General features: G+C 46.3%; 1 protein-coding gene across 4 annotated transcripts in view; it reads right to left on the minus strand.

Annotated features, from left to right (window-relative positions):
- KHDRBS3 (KH RNA binding domain containing, signal transduction associated 3) overlaps positions 1 to 23,678 on the minus strand; it is a 103,128-nt gene that overhangs the window by 24,747 nt on the left and 54,703 nt on the right. For 3 of the 4 annotated variants that reach the window (XM_044294581.1, XM_044294579.1, XM_044294580.1), the window contains 3 exons: positions 22,729 to 22,868; positions 20,603 to 20,789; positions 13,113 to 13,196 (listed from right to left, as the gene is read on the minus strand). In XM_044294581.1, coding sequence (XP_044150516.1) covers positions 13,113 to 13,196; positions 20,603 to 20,789; positions 22,729 to 22,868 — 411 coding nt within the window. Of the gene's footprint in view, positions 1 to 6,719; positions 6,727 to 13,112; positions 13,197 to 20,602; positions 20,790 to 22,728; positions 22,869 to 23,678 lie in introns of all 4 variants that reach the window. The other variant, XM_044294582.1, reaches the window with a different exon arrangement.

The following is a 23,678-nucleotide window of genomic DNA, read 5'->3' on the forward strand; positions in this document are numbered from 1 at the left end:
GACATGTTAACGCAACGGCATCTGTCAGGTCTGGGAATGGCCCATTAGAAGTGCCTGTGTAGCCAATTTACTGCTATTAAGCAGATGGCAATGCTAAATCCAAATGATGTAGTGCAGATCTCTAGTGGCTTCCATATTTGTGTAGCAATTTTTCAAACCATCCGATATAAATCTTCTAGAAAACATAAAATGGAAAGTAGACAAACACTTCTGTTCTGTCACGGAGGTCCATACGGCTTACATAAATGGGAAGTAAATCAACCATTAGGGGCCGTACGGCAGACTTTACAGACCATGTCTAGTGCAGAATATTTGCTACGACTAATATAATCTGGAATTAATGTTAAATGAACACTTGTTATGTCGCTAGAGGATCCGTCCCCTCTCCTGACAATGTCCAGCTGAGTATTACCAGTGTGTGTGTGTGTGTGTGGGGGGGGGGGTCCCTGTACAGTCTGACATTATCCAGTCAGGACCAATACAGGATAAGTAATGTATGTACACAGTGACTGCACCAGCAGAATAGTGAGTGCAGCTCTGGAGTATAATGCAGGATGTAACTCAGGATCAGTACAGGATAAGTAATGTATGTACACAGTGACTGCACCAGCAGAATAGTGAGTGCAGCTCTGGAGTATAATACAGGATGTAACTCAGGATCAGTACAGGATAAGTAATGTAATGTATGTACACAGTGACTGCACCAGCAGAATAGTGAGTGCAGCTCTGGACCAGCTGTTCCTGAGCTGCGATTACCTGTGGGTGTGGTCGCCTGTGGCTGTGTGTAGCTGCTGCTGCTGCTGCTGCTCCTGAGCGTTTGGAGGAAAATCTATCCACCTGAGGCCGGCTCTCTCCTCCCCAGGGGGAGAGTGGGTTCTCAGGCATGAGCGAGGGAAGCAAGCCCCAGGCTCCTGTTCCCAGCGGCAGGCCTTCAGGGGACAGGAGAAGCCAGCGTTTGGCCTGCATGGAGGACTCAGGGGTAAGAAGATCTGGCAGGAGTCGCAGTAATGTGGCTTCTGTCTCCCCTGAGTCTGAGGGTAGTAGGAAGAGCCACAAGGCTGGATCCGCTAAGGAGGACCCGAATGCCAGCATGGGTGAGAGTGGCCCTTCCGGGGCCCAGCAAAAGCCGAGTGTTCACGGAGGTGAAGCAGATCTTGAGGAGGAAGGCTGGGGCGTACTGAGGGCCCGGGAGTCCATTTCCACCTACGGATCCCGGGTCATGAGCCACCTCCGTGAGTACGAAGACGCGACTAAGACCCTGAGGAGGCTCCGGGAGGAGCTGCGCGGCTTGAGGTCTTGTGTTGGAGTGGCCCCAAAGAGGAAGAAGCAGGGGCTGGAGAGCCAAATAAAGCAGCTACAAGCTGACATTGGCGAGATTGAGCAAAGGCGGACTGTACTCCGAGATAAAAGCGGCCCGTTTAAGGAAAAACTCCTAAACGAGGAACGTTTTCGGAAGATGGCGGAGGAGAAGGGGCAGATGGGGCAGCAGCCTGACAGCCAGGTGGAGAAGGAACCAGTCGTGCAGGAGGAGGATGATGATGATGACCAGCAAGATCCACCTGGCAGCCTGCAGGAGCAGATTCCGTACAGTGGGCCCCCTGCACGCCAAATAGCAAGGTCACCCAGCTGCGGCTCGGGGGATGAGTATGAGACCTGCGGCCCGGGAGGGGCCCTAGTGGAGGAGATCCAGCTCCTGGAGTCCCCAGTGCGTTTCCAGGACTTATGCTTTGGTGATGAGTTGCCACCGGAGACGCCTGGGGAAGGAAAGAAAAAGGCTAAGAAGACCAAGCTCCAGGAGCAGGTAAGATATGTATACACCCCCCTCCCTGGGACCCCCGGGTCGACCGCAGGGCCGGCTCACTGTATTAGCCCCTCTTCTCAGCCCAGCCCGTGTCCTGCAGTGGACTCGGTGCAGGAGAGAGGGGAGAGCGAGGTATCCGATATGGTGGTGAGCTCCATCTCTGTTTGCAGTAACGGGGATGGAGCTGGTGCGACACCGGCTGAAAAGCCGGACAGGAAGGTTACTGCGGAGGATGAGAGAAAAATCTCTGGCGCTGGAGTTTGCTCCCTGATGGGAGGAGGAGCTCCGATGGCTCCAACCGCTGATGACGCTGTTCCCTCGGGCCAGCAGAGGCATGAAGGAGCTGTCGGAGCTATGACGGTTACGCCTCCCAATGAAGGTCAAGAACTGAGGCCAAAGCCTTTGTTTTGTATTGGCGCTGCTGGTCCAGATGAGCGGCGCCATGAAAGAACAGATCAGCAGCGTTTGGATCAGCGGCGCCCGGTAATGGATCAGCGGCGCCCAAAAGTTGTAAATGGTAGTACTGAGGAAGCGGAGGGCAATGATAAAAGTGGGGTTGGGGCTGTGGTCTGTCTTTTGGGGGCAGCTCCGACCCCAGGGCCCAGTGATGCTGAGGTACCAATAATTACACCAAAACACACCGGTTCAGCCAGTATGAGTGAGGGAGCAGGTGGGGGGCAGAAAATTATTTTTAATAAAAATATGTCTGGGGGTTTGGATGGTGGAGTGAATGGTGTTAGGAGGGAAGGAAGGGAGGTCGCAGAATCTGTTGTAAGTAAGGCTGGTTTGGGGATGGAAGATATGGAAGTGGGTGGTGGAGGGTCTTTGGTAAGCGGGGAGGGTGTGGAACCTGGTCCGGTTGCCCCCCCGGCTGTGGCAGCCCCTGTGCGCAGTTTTGCTACTGTCACAGCCGGGGTGAGTAGGGGACCCTCCTTGTCCTCTGGCTCTGGGGACGGCGTTTTGCAGCGGCGTCTTCTGGAGGCTCTAAAGAGAGGGGAGAGCACAATCAATGTAGAGGGGAGGGAGGTTGATCTATCCTTTTGGATAGATAGGCATGGCCTCTCAGCCTTCCGAGAGCAAAGGAGCGGGGAGACCACGTGGTCCCTCCCGACAGCTGGGCAGGGTGCTCTCCGTAGGAATGTGGTCCGTCTGAGGTGGAGGGGCAGTGATACATGTCCTTCAAGATCAGAAGTTGTTGAGCTCCTTCTAAAGATGGGCTTCAAGGCGACAGACATCTACGCCTTGATACATCCCTATGGGACCCCTGAGTTCGATGTCAGCTTTGTTCGGCCGGAGGGACTTGAGCTCTTCTGGTCGAACTATGAGATGGCAAAGGACGAGCCCAGCTGGCGAGATTTTGCCGTCCAGGCAGTGTCTCGTCAGAACAATGTGAAGAGGGTGACCGTTCTAACCCGTAACGAGTCACTCTCGTGTATTGACATCATGACGTGGCTCGGCCGATATGGGGAGGTGGTGGAGGTTCCCAAGAAGAACAGGGATGAACATGGCATCTGGTCTGGGGCCTGGACGTTCATGGTAAAACTTAGGCTTTTAGGAAACACAGTTACTCACATACCATCTGCCACCTTCCTTGGAAGGGATCGCATCCAGATTTTCTACCAGGGTCAGCCGAAGCTCTGTCACAGATGCGGCAGCCCCACACACTTCAGTGCTAACTGCACTGTACAGAAGTGCGCGCTGTGTGGGGAGATTGGCCACCTCGCTGCATCATGTGCAGAGATTAGGTGTCACCTGTGTGGTGACTTAGGTCACCCATTCAGTCGCTGCCCTCATTCCTTTGCCAATGCGGTCAATGCCCCGGCGGGAGGAAGCCGTGAGGCCAATTCTACTGGGGCAGGGGCTGGCAGAAGTGAAGGAACAGAGGGGCCAGGGAAGAAAAGTAAGCAAAAGACGCCTGCCCAACTGAGGCGTCAGGAAAATCGCCGAAGGGAGAGGGAGATGGGTGAATCCCGGGAACCTCAGGCAACTGGGGAAGCTGGGATGACCCCTGATCTCACCCCTGAGACTGCTGCTACTGCTGAGGCCCAAAGGGACAGTGAGCTGGATGAGGAAATTAGGAGGATCCAGGAAGAGGAAGGTGCCATCTCCTCATTATCCCCCCATGACGGGGGAAGTGGGGGATGGCAAAAGCAGGGTAATAAACGTACAGGGAAAAAGGGAGATTTAAGATCTTCTCCCACCCGCCAGATGCCAAAGGAAGGTACAACCAACCCCCCTCTGATTAGTCTCTCAAACCGGTTCCAAGCCATTGGTGACACCTCCCCCTCCTCAGGGGAGGGAGCCGGTGGGGAGGTTTCGGGAGTCGCGGTGACACCTGGGCCTGCGGGGGACGCCGAGCCTCCTTCTACTGGGGAAAACATGTCCTCAGGGGTGGGGGCTGGCTTGGAGTCAGAGCACAAGGGCAGAGGTGAAATGGACACATCTGTTTGTTTGAAGAGGGGTAAGCCATCATCTGATGAAAAAGTTGGTGGGGGCAGTGGGAAAAGAAAGCCATCTAATTCAATCACCCATGATGGCGGCACTCACTCCGTTGACGCTGGCGTCCATTAATGTCGCCAGCATTAAGTCAGATACGGCTAGATTTGCGGCCTTTGATTTTTTCAGCCGGGTTGAAGCTGACATTTTGTTTTTGCAGGAGACCAGGCTGCCAGATTTGGCATCTGTATTTAAAGCTAAAAGGGAGTGGCGACGCGGATCCTCCTACTGGTCTCTTGCGGCCGAGCCGTATAGCGGGGTGGCAGTCCTTTTTACTGCACCGGTAGAATGCCGACGGGTTATTGAATTAGAAATGGGGAGGTGCCTGATCCTGGATGTCCTCATGAGGGGACAAGAACTTCGTCTAATTAACATCTATGGTCCCCAGTCCAAGTGGGACCGTAAGTGTCTCTTCATGAGGATCAAGCCCTATCTTTTTACAAGTCGGCAGGTGGTCTTTGGAGGGGACTTCAATACTGTCACGAGGCCCCAGGATAGGGGAGGTTCCAGGGACAAGCTGACTTACGACAGCATTGCGCTTAATAAAATAGCTAGTGAGGCTCGTCTGGTGGATGTCCACATCCGGCACACCCCAGGCCACCCGGGGTTCACCTATCATAGGGCTAGTTGTAGGTCTAGAATAGACAGGTTTTATTTAAAGGAGGAAGCCGTCTCTTCAGCCGTGTCCGCTGTGGAGGTGGAGTTCTCCGACCACTGTATGATTTTGTTTTCTCTGAATGTTGCAGAGACCCCCCGAATGGGAAGGGGCTACTGGAGGCTCAATTCGTCTCTCTTGGAAGAAGCGGAGATAAGACAGTCCTTTGAGGATTTCGTTCAGAGCCAGGTACCATTGCTGGATCTCTGCGGCAGTAAGTCTGAGTGGTGGGAGATCTTCAAGGAAAGGGTGGGGAGATTCTTCCGCCAGCTCTCGAGCCTCAGGAGTCTGAGTAAGTATCGCCTGTATCAGGGCCTGAGGAGGAAACTCGAACGTCTTGTCTCGACTGGGGGTAGCCGTGAGGAGATCTCCAGAGTGAAGTCTTTGCTTATGAGGTGTCAGTACGATAGGCACGCATCTTTGGTTTTTGAGAGGGATTACGGGAAATACCGCTCGCCCGACCCTTACAAAAACTGCAGGATGTCAGTGAGTAGTAAGATTGTGTCAGGACTGATTGATAGTACGGGTTCTCTGAGAAGGTCCAGATCAGGGATCCTGGAGGTTGTCAGATCCTTTTACTCACATCTCATGGCAAGGAGGGATCTTGATCGTGATAAGATATCGGCTTTCCTGACTGAAACTGTCCCTGAACCAGGGGTAGACCCCTCTCTTGACGGTTTGACGGAAATGATCAGTGAAGAGGAAGTCAGTCTGGTGATTGAGGGGCTTGCTCCCAAAAAATCACCTGGTCCGGATGGCTTAACATCTGAGTTTTACAAGACCTTTAAGGACACCTTAGTTCCCCTCTTGACTGAGGTATTAAATGAGTGTCTCTCCTCGGGTACTCTACCAAAGTCAATGAGGAGGTCGGCCCTGATCATCCTGTCAAAGGGTAAAGATCCTTTCCACATTGAGAATTGGCGTCCCATAGCGCTCCTCGGTGTGGACAGAAAGATTTTGGCAAAGGTGCTATTTAATCGGCTGGTGAAGTTTGCACCCCAGCTCCTTTCTGGGGCCCAGCATTGCTCTGTTCCCGGCCACAGTACTTTTAGTGCTGTGCTCAGTGTCCGGGAGGCCGTGGAGCAGGGCAGGGCAGGTCACTGGAAGGGGTACATGCTGTCCTTGGATCAGGCAAAAGCATTTGATCGTGTTAACCACGAGTACCTCTGGTCTGTCCTTCTGAGATATGGCCTGCCCGGGGGGTTTGTTGATTGGCTTAAGACCTTGTATGCAGGGGCAGAGAGTTTCCCGCTTGTGAATGGTTGGATTGGGCGTCCTTTTGGGGTGGGATCTGGGGTTCGCCAGGGTTGTCCTCTGAGCCCGCTTTTGTACGTGTTCGCGATCGATCCCTTCCTTAGAGGGGTTGATCGTGGGCCGTTGGCGGGCATCGGGATGGACCGGGCGGCTCCGGAGACTACACTGAGGGTGGTGGCGTATGCTGATGACGTAACTATCTTTGTGTCTTCGAGAGGGGAGGCAGAGTGGGTACTGTCTGAGGTAGAGCGCTACTCAGAGTCATCTGGGTCCAAGATCAACCGAGATAAGTGTGAGAGTCTCTGGCTGGGAGGTGGAGATCCTGGTTTTGATCTCCCGGACACCCTTCCAGAGCCCCAGGAATCTACAAAAGTCCTCGGCATTGAATTTGGCCAGGGGGATTACCCCCATCAAAATTGGGATAGCAGGCTTAAGATTGCCGCTCAGAAGGTGGACCAGTGGAAGGGTTGGTCTTTAACCCTCAGGGAAAGGGTGAACATTATCAAAACCTACCTGATCCCTTTGCTGTTATATCTGGGCAGTGTGTGCGTCTTGCCGGAACCTTTCTGGACTCGGGTCTACAGTCTGTTCTTCCAGATGTTATGGGGAAACAGACTGAACCTTGTCAAGAGGGAGGTTACTTACCGTACGAGGAGACTAGGAGGGTTGGGTATGGTCAACCCTGTGGTGTTCCTGGTGAACACCTTTATTAAGATTAATCTCTCGAACCTCTGGCAAGAGAGGGCTCCTCTGTGGGTAGCCTCCTGTCGGGGATGGTTTCGGCCTTTCTTCCAGGAATGGGAGACAGGGGGGCAAGTGAAGGATCTCCGCACACCACATGGGCATCTCCCGGCTTATGCTGCCCTGGTTCTGAAGGTATTACGTCGGTGGGGTCTGGGGATGTGGGAAATCAGGACTCAGTCAAGGAGACTCCTTGACCAGAGGGTTCTGTTGACCCATTTCCAGAAACCTCTGGCCCTCAGGGACTGCCCAGGTCGGGATCTGAGGGTTGGGTTACGGCTTTTAAATTCCAATAGGATCCCCTTGAAGTTCTTTGACTTGACTTGGCGCTGCTTCCATGGGAAACTGTGTGTGAGGGACAATCTGAAGTGTAGGAGCTCTGAGGACAGGGGGTGTCCCCGTGAGGAGTGCGGTGGTGTGCTGGAAAGCATGGACCACTTCCTGCTTCATTGTCCCTTTAACACAGAGGTTTACACCAGGGTGGGGACCTCCATTGGCTGGCCTAGGCTGGTCACTCTCTCCTATGCGGAATGGGCCTATGGAGCATTCAGACACCTGGGTGGTAGGGACCTTTGCACTTTATTCCTAGTCAGCTCAGTGGTCAGGTACTACACGTGGCATGCACGGTGTTTAGTTTCGACGCAACGCAAAATCCTCCCCGAGGATGAGGTGGTTAGGAACATTCTCGGAGACCTGGTGAAGGTGCGCTCTCTGGAGTACGAGAGGTTGGGGGCGGGTAGAGCCTCTCTCCTCTGGAGGGGTTTTGCCTTTAGGGTACCCTAGCCTGTTGTCTCCCCTCCCGGTGGTGGGCTGAAGCTGACACTGTAGATTTTTGTTTTGTTTTGGTGGCTGTATGAGGACATAGGGCTTGCAGGCGCCAAACTTGGGCTTTAATGGGTTGTGTGTGGCTGAAAAGCCTCACGGTGGGTGGTGAGGTTAAGGTCTACTATGTAATGTACTATGTAATGTAGTTTATATGTCTTTATGTCTATATATATTTGTATATTTGTATAGGTTGAGTTGTCGGGTGTAGTGTTAGGTTGGGTGGTGGGTAAATGGGGGGAGGGTTCCATGGAACATTGGGGACTTTGGGACATATAAGAAAATCCTGGGCTGGTTCATGGACGTCTATTATCATGTACTGGGGGCATGGGATGCGGGACCAGCTCAGGGACCCAAAAAAAAAAAAAAAAAAAATATATATATATATATATAATATAAAAAAAAAAAAAAATTGTGTGTTGCATTGGGGTGGTGGTGGGTGGGCTTTTTGTAAGTTTAACTTCTGTATTTGTTAAGTGTAGGTAGGTGCAACCGGATCAGGAAGGTTAGTACATGTACATAGATATTGTAAATATTGTACATAGCTGGTGTTCTGTGGCGAGTGGGCTGGACCGGTGCTGTCTGCGCCGCGCTGAGGAGCATCATGTCCTGTATGGTTGGTTTGGTCTCTGTTTTATATATTTATTTATCTGTTTGTTTTAAAATTTTAATAAAAGAAATACAGGATGTAACTCAGGATCAGTACAGGATAAGTAATGTATGTACACAGTGACTGCACCAGCAGAATAGTGAGTGCAGCTCTGGAGTATAATACAGGATGTAACTCAGGATCAGTACAGGATAAGTAATGTATGTACACAGTGACTGCACCAGCAGAATAGTGAGTGCAGCTCTGGAGTATAATACAGGATGTAACTCAGGATCAGTACAGGATAAGTAATGTATGTACACAGTGACTGCACCAGCAGAATAGTGAGTGCAGCTCTGGAGTATAATACAGGATGTAACTCAGGATCAGTACAGGATAAGTAATGTATGTACACAGTGACTGCACCAGCAGAATAGTGAGTGCAGCTCTGGAGTATAATACAGGATGTAACTCAGGATCAGTACAGGATAAGTAATGTATGTACACAGTGACCTGCACCAGCAGAATAGTGAGTGCAGCTCTGGAGTATAATACAGGATGTAACTCAGGATCAGTACAGGATAAGTAATGTAATGTATGTACACAGTGACTGCACCAGCAGAATAGTGAGTGCAGCTCTGGAGTATAATACAGGATGTAACTCAGGATCAGTACAGGATAAGTAATGTAATGTATGTACACAGTGACTGCACCAGCAGAATAGTGAGTGCAGCTCTGGAGTATAATACAGGATGTAACTCAGGATCAGTACAGGATAAGTAATGTATGTACACAGTGACCTGCACCAGCAGAATAGTGAGTGCAGCTCTGGAGTATAATACAGGATGTAACTCAGGATCAGTACAGGATAAGTAATGTATGTACACAGTGACTGCACCAGCAGAATAGTGAGTGCAGCTCTGGAGTATAATACAGGATGTAACTCAGGATCAGTACAGGATAAGTAATGTAATGTATGTCACAGTGACTGCACCAGCAGAATAGTGAGTGCAGCTCTGGAGTATAATACAGGATGTAACTCAGGATCAGTACAGGATAAGTAATGTAATGTATTTACACAGTGACTCCACCAGCAGAATAGTGAGTGCAGCTCTGGAGTATAATACAGGATGTAACTCAGGATCAGTACAGGATAAGTAATGTAATGTATTTACACAGTGACTCCACCAGCAGAATAGTGAGTGCAGCTCTGGAGTATAATACAAGATGTAACTCAGGATCAGTACAGGATAAGTAATGTAATGTATTTACATAGTGACTCCACCAGCAGAATAGTGAGTGCAGCTCTGGAGCATGATACAGGGTCAGTACAGGATAAGTAAAGCAGTAAAGTCAGTCATTCATTTAATGTAGTTTCCTATTTAGCAACTGATTTTCTTCCCTGTGTAAAAATAAACATCTAACTTAAAGAATTTTCCCAGGCTCCACATATTGATGACCTATCCTGATCATCAATATCTGATCGGTGGGGGTCTGATATCCAGTAGCTACACTGATCAGCTGTTACACTCTCTGGCCCCAGAACTAGTACTCTGAATTGAGCCAGAAGGACAGTTCTAGTCAAAGTATAGTGGCCGCGCTGCCAAAGGCTGCATGGAACAACTGGTCAGTGGTGGTACTGAGTGTGGGACCCTCACCGATCTGAGCCCAGAAAAGTCCATGGAAAGTGTGAACCTGAAGAGTGATTCTTTTTTTTCACAGGAGTATCCAGAAGACCACGACCCTTCTCCAGCATCAGTCTGTCTAGCCTCCAGACAGGAAACCATTAAAGGGAGTCTGTCACCTCCATATGGCCATATACAGTGCTTACATGGCTCTGTAGCACAACTATACAGGATTGTAATGGTACCTTTGTCTTTGTCTTTAGACTTGCTCCAGCAGGAAAAACGAAGTTTAATTCATATGCAAATGAGCACTCGCAAGTGCCCAGGGGCGGTGTTCAGTGTGTAGGTGCCCAGGCTGCCCGCCTTCTTTTCACTTTACTCCTCCCCAGTCTGTTCCTTTGCCCGCCCTCCAAGTCCGGACCTATCGAGGAGGCAAGAGACCTGGAGGGCGGGGAAAGGAAGAGGCTGGGGAGGAGTAAAGTGAAAAGAAGGCGGGCAGCCTGGGCACCTACACACTGAACACCGCCCCTGGGCACTTGCGAGTGCTCATTTGCATATGAATTAAACTTCGTTTTTCCTGCTGGAGCAAGTCTAAAGACAAAGACAAAGGTACCATTGCAATCCTGTATAGGTGTGCTACAGAGCCATGTAAGCACTGTATATGGCCATATGGAGGGGACAGACTCCCTTTAATGTGGAAGTGTTCCCATTTTTGTTATAGGTCCCATCGCTATGTTGCCCATGGTATTAGCAGTTTCTTCTGAAATAGGAAACACTACATGCCACTGATCTACTTGTTTTTTGCTCTTCTGAATTGGAAGAGCTATGTACTATGTTAAAGAAAAGTCACACTAATATACAGTCCCAAATAATACATGAATATCTCCCGAAGTCAGAACAGGAAGGTAGAGTCTGATTTCAATGTACTGACCCACAGACGAGTCCTGATAGTGCTAAAGTATATACTGCTATATAGTGTTTTGGCATTTATACCCTGGAGGTTCACACCCTAGCGGGTTCCTTAGACTCAGCCTTTGATAGACCTTGAATTACTTTGACAGGATTATAACTATGATGACCAAAGAGACAACATCCACATATACCGGCCCTTACATGATGCATATTCTAATAAACAGGTTTGTAACTTAGGGTCTATTTATCCCCTTATCTCTGCAGACTTCGATGAGTCTGCAGAGATAAGCGAATATATAATCATTTCCAAATTAAAATAACCAGGTGGACCTGAACCTGTCGAAAGCTGATACCACACTCATGTTTCTTAATACATTTGCATTATTCAGCTATAAAGTGGCATTAGGGATTCAAAACTATGGAGTAAGGCTACTTTCACAGTAGCGGCAGGGGAGTCCAGCAGGCTGTACCGGCGGGTGAACAGCCTGTCGGATCCATCCTACCGCTAGTTCACGTGTGCCCCCGGACTGCCGCTCCGTCTTCATTGACTATAATGGGGGCAGGGGCGGAGATCCGGCGGCAGCACGGAAGAGCACTGCGAGAGGCAGCCGGACTAAAAGTACTGCATGCAGTAGCCTAAGGCCGCTTTTAGACGAGCATGTGATCTGGCTCAGGATCCTGATGATATACCATCAGTATTGCTTCAGGATTTCATCAGGATTTACATGCGTCTTTCCTCCTTCATTATTTATGCACAGATTGTAATGTGCGTATTTGGAAACAAATGCGCACAAAACTCGGACATGCTGCGGATTTCAAATACTGACGGATATGATACGCCCATGTGAATAGCTCCATTCATTAACATTACGCAGCGGATTCCGGAACATAAAATCCGGACTATATACGCATTACAAATACGCTCTTCTGAAAGTGGCCTAAAGGAGGACTTTTTAATGCTCTGTGCTTACGCTGGCTTTCTCGAGTCACAAAAATCTGTCGCCTAAATTACCCCCAAAAAATGTGTTCATAGGCTTTCTCAGAAATAATGAGTAGTTAACTGGATATTATTTTTATTATACTAGTATGCTTATTATTAATTTTCATGTTTTACTTTAAAGGGGTTTTCCTATCTCAGACAAGGGGGGCATACCGCTCGGATAGGCCCCCATTGTCTGATAGGTGCAGGTCCCGCCACAGGGACCCACACCTACACTGAGAACGGAGCCCTGAAAGTGGTGGAGGGCGCACTGCGCATGCGCCGGCTTGCCTATTTCGGCCCCATAAAAATTAATGGGAGCGGTGGCCTTGCAAGGGCGGTGCGCTTACATTCACTTCAGCAGGGGGAGCGCTTGGAGGTGGCCTGACTCGGGGAAACCAGCCACCATCTTTCCCGACCTGCACCTATCAGGCAATGGGGACATATCCTAGTAATATGGCCCCATTGCCTCAGATGGGACAACGCCTTTAACAATGTAACATTTTAAACAAAGCAAAAACTACTGGTTACAAATGCAAACCAGAAGTTGCAAAGACAACACTTCATGCAGAAAGTTAACACAAAACAAATAAAACTAAATGTCCAGTGATTGCTCCTCTCCTTTCAACTTATTCTCAAACTGCAATCAAAACTGTTAATTCTTCTTATTCTCCCTCCTTCTGATCCCAGTGTCTGACTGCAGCAGGAGCCCCGCCTCCAGGTATCAACAAACATCCTCCCCCTAAAATAAACTCCACCCTTTTTATGGCCTTTTAAAAAACTAAAATTGAAATGATTAGAAATGAATCCCTGTGTTCTCCACAAGATTTCTGCAAGACTGTCTGTGTAATACGGCTGCCAAGGTTTTCTTGTGTTTATTTTCGCCCTTCCTTTTGAGGTTCATTGTCCCTTTAAATGTTGATTTTTACTTAATCAAATATGAGCCAATTTTAAAAGGAAAAACTAAAAAAGAGCTAGCAGTAAGGATCTGTTTTCCAATTCTCAACAGTTTTTTCTTCCAATGAATGCTACAGTTCAATAGCTAAGAAATGTCCCAGGAGCACCAGAGCTATAAGGGAAAGTGCTCGGAAAGCAGGTTGGAATATGTTCTCATTATGATAATGAACGTCAATGCTTGCAAAGAAACAGTTATTGAAAACAAATACCTCCATAACAAAAAATAAATAAATGCACACTCATCGGGAATACTAGAACAGCCCGTCCGCCGCTCGACTCACCTCTGTCCCTTGTGAATTATAGTCGTTATCGTAAGACTCATAAGTTGGTTCGTCATATGCAGTTCCATATCCATCGTCGTAATCCTAGAAGAAGAAGAAACAAACAGAAAATAGATAAATAGAAATAACATAAATATACATATATACACTGAACAAAAATATAAACGCAACACTTTTGGTTTTGCTCCCATTTTGCATGAGCTGAACTCAAAGATCTGAAACATTTTCTACATACACAAAAGACCCATTACTCTCGAATATTGTTCACAAATCTGTCTGAATCTGTGCTAGTGAGCACTTCTCCTTTGCCAAGATAATCCATCCCACCTCACAGGTGCTGATTAGACAGCATGAATATTGCACAGGTGTGCCTTAGACTGCCCACAATAAAAGGCCACTCTAAAATGTGCATAGTTTTGCCTTAATGGGGGGAAGGGGGGGGGGGGGCCAGAAAACCAATCAGTATCTGGTGTGGCCACCATTTGCCTCACGCAGTACAACACATCTCCGTCGCATAGAGTTGATCAGGTTGTTGATTGTGGCCTGTGGAGTGTTGGTCCACTCCTCTTCAATAGCTGTGCGAAGTTACAGAATATTGGCAGAAACTGGAACACGCTGTCGTATACCCCGATCCAGAGCATCCCAAATATGCTCAATGGGTGACATGTCCGGTGAGTATGCTGCCATGCAAGAGCTGGGATGCTTTCAGGAATTGTGTACAGATCCTTGCAATATGGGGCCGTGCATTATCATGCTGCAACATGAGGTGATGGTCGTGGATGAATGGCACAACAATGGCCTCAGGACCTCCTCACGGTATCTCTGTGCATTCAAAATGCCATCAATAAAATGCACCTGTGTTTGTTGTCCATACCATACTCCTGCCCATGCCATAACCCCACCGCCCCCATTGGGCCACTTGATCCACGTTTACGTCAGCAAACCTCTCACCCACACGACGCCACACACGCTGTCTGCCATCTGCCCTGAACAGTGAAAACCGGGACTCATCCGTGAACAGAACACCTCTCCAACGTGCCAGACGCCATCGAATGTGAGCATTTGCCCACTCAAGTCGGTTACGACAACGAACTACAGTCAGGTCCAGACCCCGATGAGGACGACGAGCATGCAGATGAGCTTCCCTGAGACGATTTCTGACAGTTTGTGCAGAAATTCTTTGGTTATGCAAACCGATTGTTGCTGCAGCTGTCCGGATGGCTGGTCTCAGACGATCATGGAGGTGAACATGCTGGATGTGGAGGTCCTGGGCTGGTGTGGTTACACGTGGTCTGCCGTTGTGAGGCCGGTTGGATGTACTGCCAAATTCTCTGAAACGCCTTTGGAGACGGCTTATGTTAGAGAAATGAACATTCATTGCACGGGCAACAGCTCTGGTAGACATTCCTGCAGTCAGCATGCCAATTGCACGCTCCCTCAAATGTTGCGACATCTGTGGCATTGTGCTGTGTGATCAAACTGCACATTTCAGAGTGGGCTTTTATTGTGGGCAGTCGAAGGCACACCTGTGCAATATTCATGCTGTCTAATCTGCACCTTGATATGCCACACCTGTGAGGTGGGATGGATTATCTCGGCAAAGGAGAAGTGCTCACTAACACAGATTCAGACAGATTTGTTCAGCTCAGGCAAATAAAAATTAAAATATACACACATACAAATAAAAAATATATATTATAGATACAAGATCATGAAATCATATCTTAAAGGGGTTGTCCAACTGTTTACAAATTATGGCCTTTCCTATCTGATCAGCAAAGGTCAGACACGCCGCACCCCTACTGATTAGCTGTTCTGCAGTACCTTGGCCTATGGAACTACACAGCGCCATATATTGTGCAGTGGATGAAGCTGGTTACTCCCATTTACATCAGCCTATTCCGTCCACTGAAAAAGGGGTGGAGCTGAGCAGTTTCCGGCGCTATCAATGAGAGCAGTGCTGCAGTAACCAGTTCCGTCCACTGCACAAGGCACGGAGCTCTGCAGAACAGCTAATTGGCAGGTGTGAAAGGCATCAGAACCCAGACGATCAGATAGTGATGGCCTGAGGATAGGTCATCACTTGCAAAGGGTTGGACATCCCCTTTAAAGCTCCTGGGGCCTAGTGCAAAATCTATCCACCCAACCTACCATGTGCCATTTCTAATGGTGTAACTCTGGTGTTTTTTTTTTTATGTGGCAGAAAGACCTCCCTGAGGCACCACTTCACCCCCTGTAGCTACCTCCCCTGCATGAAACGTATTGACTCACATCAGCCGCTGCCCTTGCTTGACTCTGCAGCTGAATTTACACAAAAACTGTGTCAAACAAAGGAGTCATTTTCATTTCCTTCATTCTCCATCCAGATGGAACAACTCCCTGTAGACATCAAGTTTCTTGTTTATTACCGTGACCTTCTTAGTAATACTGCACTTGGCCCGACTCAAAACAGGAATACAGAAATAAAAAAAACAGCGTGGGAGAAACAAAGTTACTTCATCTTGTTCTCCAGTAAGATGGAAACAAGAAGAAGTTCAGTAAAAGTAAAAAGAAATAAAAGTTCGGAATCTTGAGATGTAGAGACTTAGCTTTGCATTTATTATATTTCTCACAGTATTGTATATTTTTGTATCTTAATCATTTTCCTAAAGAGGTATTCTTAAAAAAAACATAACACTCACTCTACATGTATTTAATACTGTAGATGCAATGGGGGACCCAACACCAATGGTGCAGGGAAAGTGACATATTATAAAGATCTCCATGTTAAGAATGTTATTGTTTTAGCATTTTAAGCCACTTTTAATCCCGTTTTTCATACACCGAGTCCCCATTGCGTAGGAACAAAAAAGCCTTTTGTTAAAAAAAAATTAAAAAAATCTCTAATAAAGCAACTTAGTGATAAACTGCAGCTGTATCTCCCTCCTTCCCCTCACCCGTGCTTTCTATTTACTGTTAGATTCACTGCCTGCAGTAGCGACCCAACTGAGCCAGGGATATTCTGAGCAGGTAGTCTAAGTCTCTGTGTCATGCCAGGGACCAGAAATTAGAAACTAGTGGGGAACAGAGCAGTGTTGGATTGTCAGCTGTTGGGGCTAGTCAGGTAAGAAACAATTATTTGATACCCATTCTGCCCAATTTTTATAAAACATTCCTCTGGAAAACCCAGTTGAAGAAACAGTTCTGTCAGTGTGCAGCAGTCCTGTACTCCGTTGCCTCTGTCAGTGCCCTAGACTTTGCATGCTGAGGCAGTACATGTGCTTGACTGCTGTTACAATCCAAGTCCTCTTCATCACTGTTGTGAAGTAAGAAAGAATGTGGGACTTGGGACCCCCATTTTAGAGACCGGTGAGAGGTTGAGCTATGGGATCCCCATCGATCATATATTTATCAACTATCCTGTAGCAACTTAAAGGGGTTCTCCAGGAGTTAAAAAATATTCTAACCAGTGGAAGAAAGACAATTTAGTTAGTACTCACCCCTTTATCGCTTTGCTGAGGCTACCATCCCCGCTGCATTTAAACGGACTGTGGGTTACTCCGCACGGGTCCTGACCAGATGTCTGACCTTCACTTCCTCTTCAGCTACATTAAGTATTACATTTGATTAGAACCCGAGTGGAAGAGCCTGCAGTGGAGACGGTGGCATCGGCGGAGTGACAGAGGGGTGAGTACTAACTAAACTGTCTTACTTCTACTGGTTAGAAGAAAGCATGGATCATTTAAAAAGCCCAGATAGCTCCTTTAATAAATGTATTTTCCTAGAAATCCTATAATGTCATACTGTCTCAAATTGCTGAGGGTATGTAGGTGCGACCACATATCGGGAGGCACAGTTTTAGCCTTCACACTCTGACTCGAAACCGGAAAGCACAGTCATCACTAAAGCCAACCAGCTAATATACATGGGAGCATCCCCACATTTTACATCAGGAGAACATAAGGTCCGGGCAGCTAGATTTCAAGATGCCCAATCTTTTTGTTCTCAGGAGTTTGGCTGACACATATTTAATAACTTATAATGTCTCTAGTCCATTTTATATGGGAAATAAGAGAAACGTTGCAAAAAAAAAAAAAAAAAAAAAATTGCAATTCTTTAAAACATTACATTTTTGTAGCACAAACACGTAAATAAACTCCACCCTCGTCAATATTAACTTCTGACAGGTAAACAAGTTTGTAAGCTCATAAACGGCATCTATTTCAGGCTGTAACCAGTGGTTTCAATATCCCTCGGCAAGTCTAATAAGAAGTTAAGCTAACGATGTGTGTCTGCTCCCTGGGTCCCTCATGGAGAGGGGGAGTAAAGCGGAGGCTATTTTAGGCCCATGAATAAAGCAAGTAAACAGGCTAAACATCCAGCATAACGTACACGGACACTGAGAAACCGGGGAGCAGGTGCAAACAATTGCTGCTTTGTCATTGCCATTTCCAAAATTCCTTGGAATTTTTGCACCATCGCTAATACGATGATTATTGCACAACATCCTATCCAACACTGTGCACTGTATATGGAAGGTCTGGCAATATCATGAAGTGGTCTGTCCATTGTGTCCTTCCTATAGAGGCAGATAATTACTGCAAAGGATCACATGATCAACAAACGTACACAATCCATACGTAAAGGGAACCTGTCAGGTTGAATATGAGTCTGATCTGCAGGAAGCATGTTATAGAGCAGGAGGAGCTGAGTGGACTGGGTCCCAATTTTTAGGGTCCATTCCCACGTCCGTAGAATGTGTCTGCACCCGTTCCGGAACTGGGTGCAGACCCATTCATTCTATATGGGGCAGGAATGGATGCGGACAGCACACAGTGTAGTCTTCGCATCCGCATTTCCAGAGCACGGCCCCGAACTTCCGATTCGCAGCTCCGGAAAAAAATAGAACATGTCCTATTCTTGTACGCAATTGCGGACAAGAATAGGCAGTTCTATGGGGGTTCCGGCCAGGTGTATTGCGGATCCGCAATACACTACGGACGTGGGAATGGACCCTTACAGGAAAGGATTTAGAATAACTTGCACTTCATTTATTTGAATTCCTGCTCTTTTCATGCTGAGGAGTCCAGTGGGCGGACCTAACAGTGATTGACAGTCTTCTCTGTGTGACTAGGCAAAAAGATAGCTGATAACCATGGATTAAGCATTAAAAAACAGGGATTTAAATGAATAAAATATAATCTATACTAAATCTTTTCCCAAAAAACTATGGGCCATGGGATTTATCATGGACCGGTGGCGTATACCGGTCTACGATAACCAGGAGCGCTGCCGGTTGACGCACCAAATTCATGATGAGGTGTACACCTTGTTGCCTTAGTCCAATAGAAGTAAATGGAGTGAAGGGCACTCTTGTGTGGTGCACTCTATTCATTTCAATACGGTTATTTTGAGAACTGCCATAGAAATGAATGGAGATCACGCTGCACATACATAGTCCATTCTCCTTCACTTTCCGGGAGCCCGTTCTTGAGATAGGTGCAGGTTTCAGAGGTGAGACACGCACCTATCTGACTTTGATGACATATCCTAGCAATATACCATCATAGAGATGTGGCAAGCTCCATCATTGCAGCATTGTTCTGAACATACTGCAATGGAGAAAGGCTAGATGGCAGCCGATGGAGACCATAGGTGTCCACACAAAGGTCATAGGGACTCCATATACATGTGTCTACCCAGTGCATGGAGCAGCAATATTCTGGGGTAATACATTAACCACTCGACACTTTGTGGATTCACTGAACAAATGATGATGAGAAGGATTAGGTATTCATCTGTGGACAATTTTTTGGTCTTCAGGGTCTCATTATCACAAAGCAGGGATCTGGCCAATTATGGTAAGTAAGGCGTCTTCATGTTATATTCTAAGGCTTCCTGTGGAATGAGGTATTGACTGACAGGACAGACACATAAATGACAATTCACTTTACAGGAAGAGGATCATTTACATAAAGACGTAGTAAAGCTTGGCGCTTTGAAGCAACAAAATCACATTACAATAATACAACAAATTGCAGTAAGTGAACATCCTGGAGCCTTGAGTCAAGATAATGCTGGCTACATCTGTATTTTACCTAGTGAAAATTGCCTGAAGTCTCTGTAATTTAGTGTTTGTTGGTGCTCCGATCAGATTCACAAAGTATATAGTCACCGATAGGAAGATACGATTTGGCGAAGATTTGTTTGACTAATCTAAAGGGAGGGTCAACCACATTCAGGTGAAAAGGTGTTGTCCCTCACTTGGGAAAGTCCCACTATGAGCCAGAGCAGAAAGACAGTAAGTTTGAAGGTCTCCCACTCTAGCAAGCCCAATTTGACAGTCTACAAAATAGTCTATATTTTTTTTTTTTTGAGGTTTTAGAAGCCAAACCTTAAAAATGTCCATTTTGCCTCAGAGCAGTGTGCATATGTAAGACCTTCACCTTGCTTTTGGTGTTGCTTAATCTTTAAACATCTCTCTGCTCTCCCCCTCCCTTCTCTCAATGTTAAGAAACAACAGCAGGGAGGGAGAGAGACGGTTGTACGTGGCAGAACACATATAAAGAAAACAGCTAACACGGGCTGTAGATAGGGAGGAAAGCACACAAAGGCAGTTTGCAGGGGGAAGGAAGCAGCATCATGGACACACAGATCCAGCACCTATCACTGAGAGGGACATACACAGGAGCAACGTTTAAAACTAATAGCAGAGAGTGGGCTGCAAACCTCATATCAGGAGGTCTGAAAATGAATGAAGGAGTTAAGAGTGCAGACCCAAACTTTTTTTTAATCTTTTTAGTTTGATATCCGAGGTGTCCATATCCTTTAAGGTTTTTATAACCAACGCTATATTCAGATATCCTTCAATGTGTCTATTTCATGATTCTACCCAAGATCTAGTTCAGTTCCTATTGTAGCATAAGACAATCAGCTAAAAAGAATAATTCTAGCTAGTATTGAAAACACAAGAACCAAGGACATCACTGCGAGACTACGGTTTAGATAAAGCAAAGCTGAATTTATCCTCAATGCAAAACAAAGAAAATGGAAAGATGAGAACAGCAGTGAAAGCTTCAGCACACTTAACGAGGTTGTCCCACAAATATTCTACAGTTTTCAAACCAGCACCCGGATCTGAATACTTTTGTAATTGCAGGCAACTTAAAAATTTAGAATAGCCACTGAGTTATTCAATAAAATGTATCTGTATAGCGCCACCTGCTGTTTGTTCTTTTCTTATTTCTTTGTCCATCTCACTGAGATGGCCGCACATGCTCACTTTCATCCCTCAACAGCCCCCTTGAGCTACATGCTTTATATAAATCTAGCGGAGCAATGAATGGAGATCTCTGGATCCGTGCGAGATACAGGGCTGGATCTAGCTTTTTTATTAAAGAAGTTGTCATGTACTATATGATGTCCGATTTTCATTTATGACATTAGTCATGGGATAATTAAATCCATTAAAAACAGTAACTGTCTCATGCCAACCCAAGTGTAATACTCACATATTCACCGTACGTGTCCTGTGCTGGTGGTGGGAGTCTATATCCCGCTGGAGGGGGTATTGCCCTTGCTCTTGAGGCAAGAAGTCCTCTAGCCCTTGTTGATGGTACCCTTGCTGGGGTTACTCCTCTGGGAGCTGGAGCTCCTCTTGGTACTCCTGTTGATGGCGGTGGTACTCCTCCACGACCCCTGTAACAAAAGTAAGGTCAGTGTGGGTTTACAGGAAACATATAGAATATAAAAGACATAATATAAAAATTTTCATAGAGATAAAAAAAGTGTAAAACATAAAAAGTACAATTCATCTAATGAATAGGAAAGCACCTTCTGCATCTAAATGAATGTGCGGTTAAACACTTTGCAACTAGTATTGGTATTCCCCAGTTAAACCACAGGGCTACTGTTAAAATATATGTTTAACTTAAAATAAATGTCCATTTCTAAAGACTTTTTTGTTTTTAGGTTAAACATTAATTTTATACCATCTCTTAATATAGTGCAGAGGTCTATTTTTTCTGATGCAGACATCTAATCTACTGTATAGTCACACATGATAAAGATCTGGATGCTAGGAGTCTCCACAAGGGGGAGCTGATGAGTATATCATATACTATGTTATCATTAAAGGGCTATTCCCATTTGGACATTTATGGCATATCAATAGGACATGCCATAAATGTCTGATAGTTGCTGGTTCCATGTCTGCAACTTGCTCCTCTCTCAAGAACTGGCCTCCAAAGTGAATGGAGAGCATGCTTTGCATGCATGTTTTTTTTCCATTAACGGATATGGGACTTCTTAAAAGTGCTGAGCGCTGGATTGGCTATTTTTGGAAGTCCAATAGCGGTGAATGGAGATGTGGCATGTGGCACATGTGCGGTGTTCTCTCCATTTACTGCTATGGGACTTCTGAAAATAGCAGAGCCTGATCGCCTGGCTGTTTTGTTTTTAGGAGTCCATAGGGGTGAATAGGGAGGATGTCATGCATTCAGCCATGTTTTTCATTCACAGAAGGGCCTGTTCTAGAAGCAGAAGCAGGTTCCAGATGTAGGACCCACACCTATCAGACATTTATGGCATATCCTATCAATATGCCATAAATGTCAAGGTGGCACAACTCCTTTAAGTTCAATGCCAAAACAGTATGCAGTAAGCTCCCCCTAGTGGTGGCTGCAGAACTGTATAATTTTGCTTATGCAGTGGTATGGAAAAATGGAGATCCAACTGCTAAGCAGATGCATTATGCAATAAATCAGCATGTTGTATTTAAAATACTAACATTTTATTATAGGTGGACGTGCACTTTTTAGACTATGGACACTTTTGACATGGAATAAATGATATTGGCACATTATTGGTTAATTTAAATAAAAAAGCTGCAGTTGTCTTCAGTCCACAATCTAGAAACTGTCACTCAATTTTCACACTCCCTGAAATCCAGTATTGATCCTGCACCTAGTTTCAGACTTTTCTTATGAGGACATGTCCTTCTCAGCAATACATGCTGGATTTGAGTTAGGTGTGTCCAGGATGCTTCTCTCTTTCCTCTGCAACGTGCCCTGTGTGTGCTTGCCTCCCTATCTACAGCCTGTGTGTGCTTCCTTCCTTGTATCCCCCCTCCTAATTCCACACATCTTCTTGTACAACCTCCTGCTGTTATCTCTGACACAGAGAGAAAAGGAAGGGGAGAGTAGAAAAAGCCATCAAAACAGCAGCAGATCTAGGTCAGATTAAGCAGCTAGGTGAAGGACTTACACACTCTGCAGAAGTTTATATAGACAATTTAGAAAATTGCTCAATTTTGCATTTACGAATCAAATAAAGAATAAAAAAAATATATAGTACACAGTCTATATCTATAACCTTTAAGTACTGCAAGCTTTGCTATAGGTTTATTCCCATAAAACATCATAGTATGAAATATAAATGAAGATAGAACAAGAACATCTGCTGTGTAAATTGAGCCAGTAATCTCAGAGGCCAGAAAGTCTCTGAGGAGACACCAATAACACCACATGCATTTGCAGGCCACATTCTTACCATAATTATTGTAGTTGACACAAGCTGCTTATTAATATTACTATTATAGACCTGACCATGCTTATTATTTCCACAGAACAAATATTACCTGGATAATGTAGTGACTGGTGCTCCCCGGGCACGGACTGACTGTTTGCCCCGGACTACTGGGACTTCTTCATTTTCAGAGCCACCATTTAAATAAGTGAGTTCTTGCAGCTGTGCTTGTCTGATTTCATCATTGTAATCCTACGTACGCAAGAGTAAACAAGAAGCAGCGTTAAAGAAATGTAGACCCTATTCCAGAACATCTATAAACGTCAACACGAGGCTTGGACTCGACATTTCAATTCCACTTGTGAACATTGTAATTTGATGAAACTTCCTTGGTTATAGTTTATTCTAACATTATATAACAACCAAGCTTCAAGCATTACGCAGGTTGTGTTCTACTTTCACTCCCAGGCACAAATCAATAAAACATGCTCTAAATATTCCATGTAACATCTACAGTCAAAGTAAATCCAGACCCGAAACTCAGATAGGTGCAACCAGATCTACACCAGCTGACTGACTTCTCCAACTGCATTTCCAATATCCCTTTTACCACTACTGGAAAAATCACTTGAACTATAGCAGCTCTTTGCGGCCAAGTTCACACTTGTGCTATTTAGGCCTCATGCACACGACCGTTGTTGTGGTCCGCATCCGAGCCGCAGTTTTTGCAGCTCGGATGCGGAACCCATACACTTCAATTGGTCTGCAAAAGATGCGGACAGCACTCAAGTGTGCTGTCCGCATCCGTTGCTCCTGTTCCGAGGCCCCGCAAAAAATAAATAAAATAGCATGTCCTATTCTTGTCCGTTTTGCGGACAAGAATAGGCATGTCTACAATGGGCTGCCCGTTCCGTTCCCCAAATTGCGGAAGGCACACGGGCGGATTCCGTTTTTTTGTGGATTCGCGGACCGCAAAAACGGCACGGTCGTGTGCATGAGGCATTAGCCAGTTATTTCCATCAGTTATTGTGAGCCAAAACCAGTAGTGAAGCCTACTCGAAG

This window comes from Bufo gargarizans, chromosome 5 (assembly GCF_014858855.1).
Source record: "Bufo gargarizans isolate SCDJY-AF-19 chromosome 5, ASM1485885v1, whole genome shotgun sequence".
Taxonomy (NCBI): domain Eukaryota; kingdom Metazoa; phylum Chordata; class Amphibia; order Anura; family Bufonidae; genus Bufo; species Bufo gargarizans.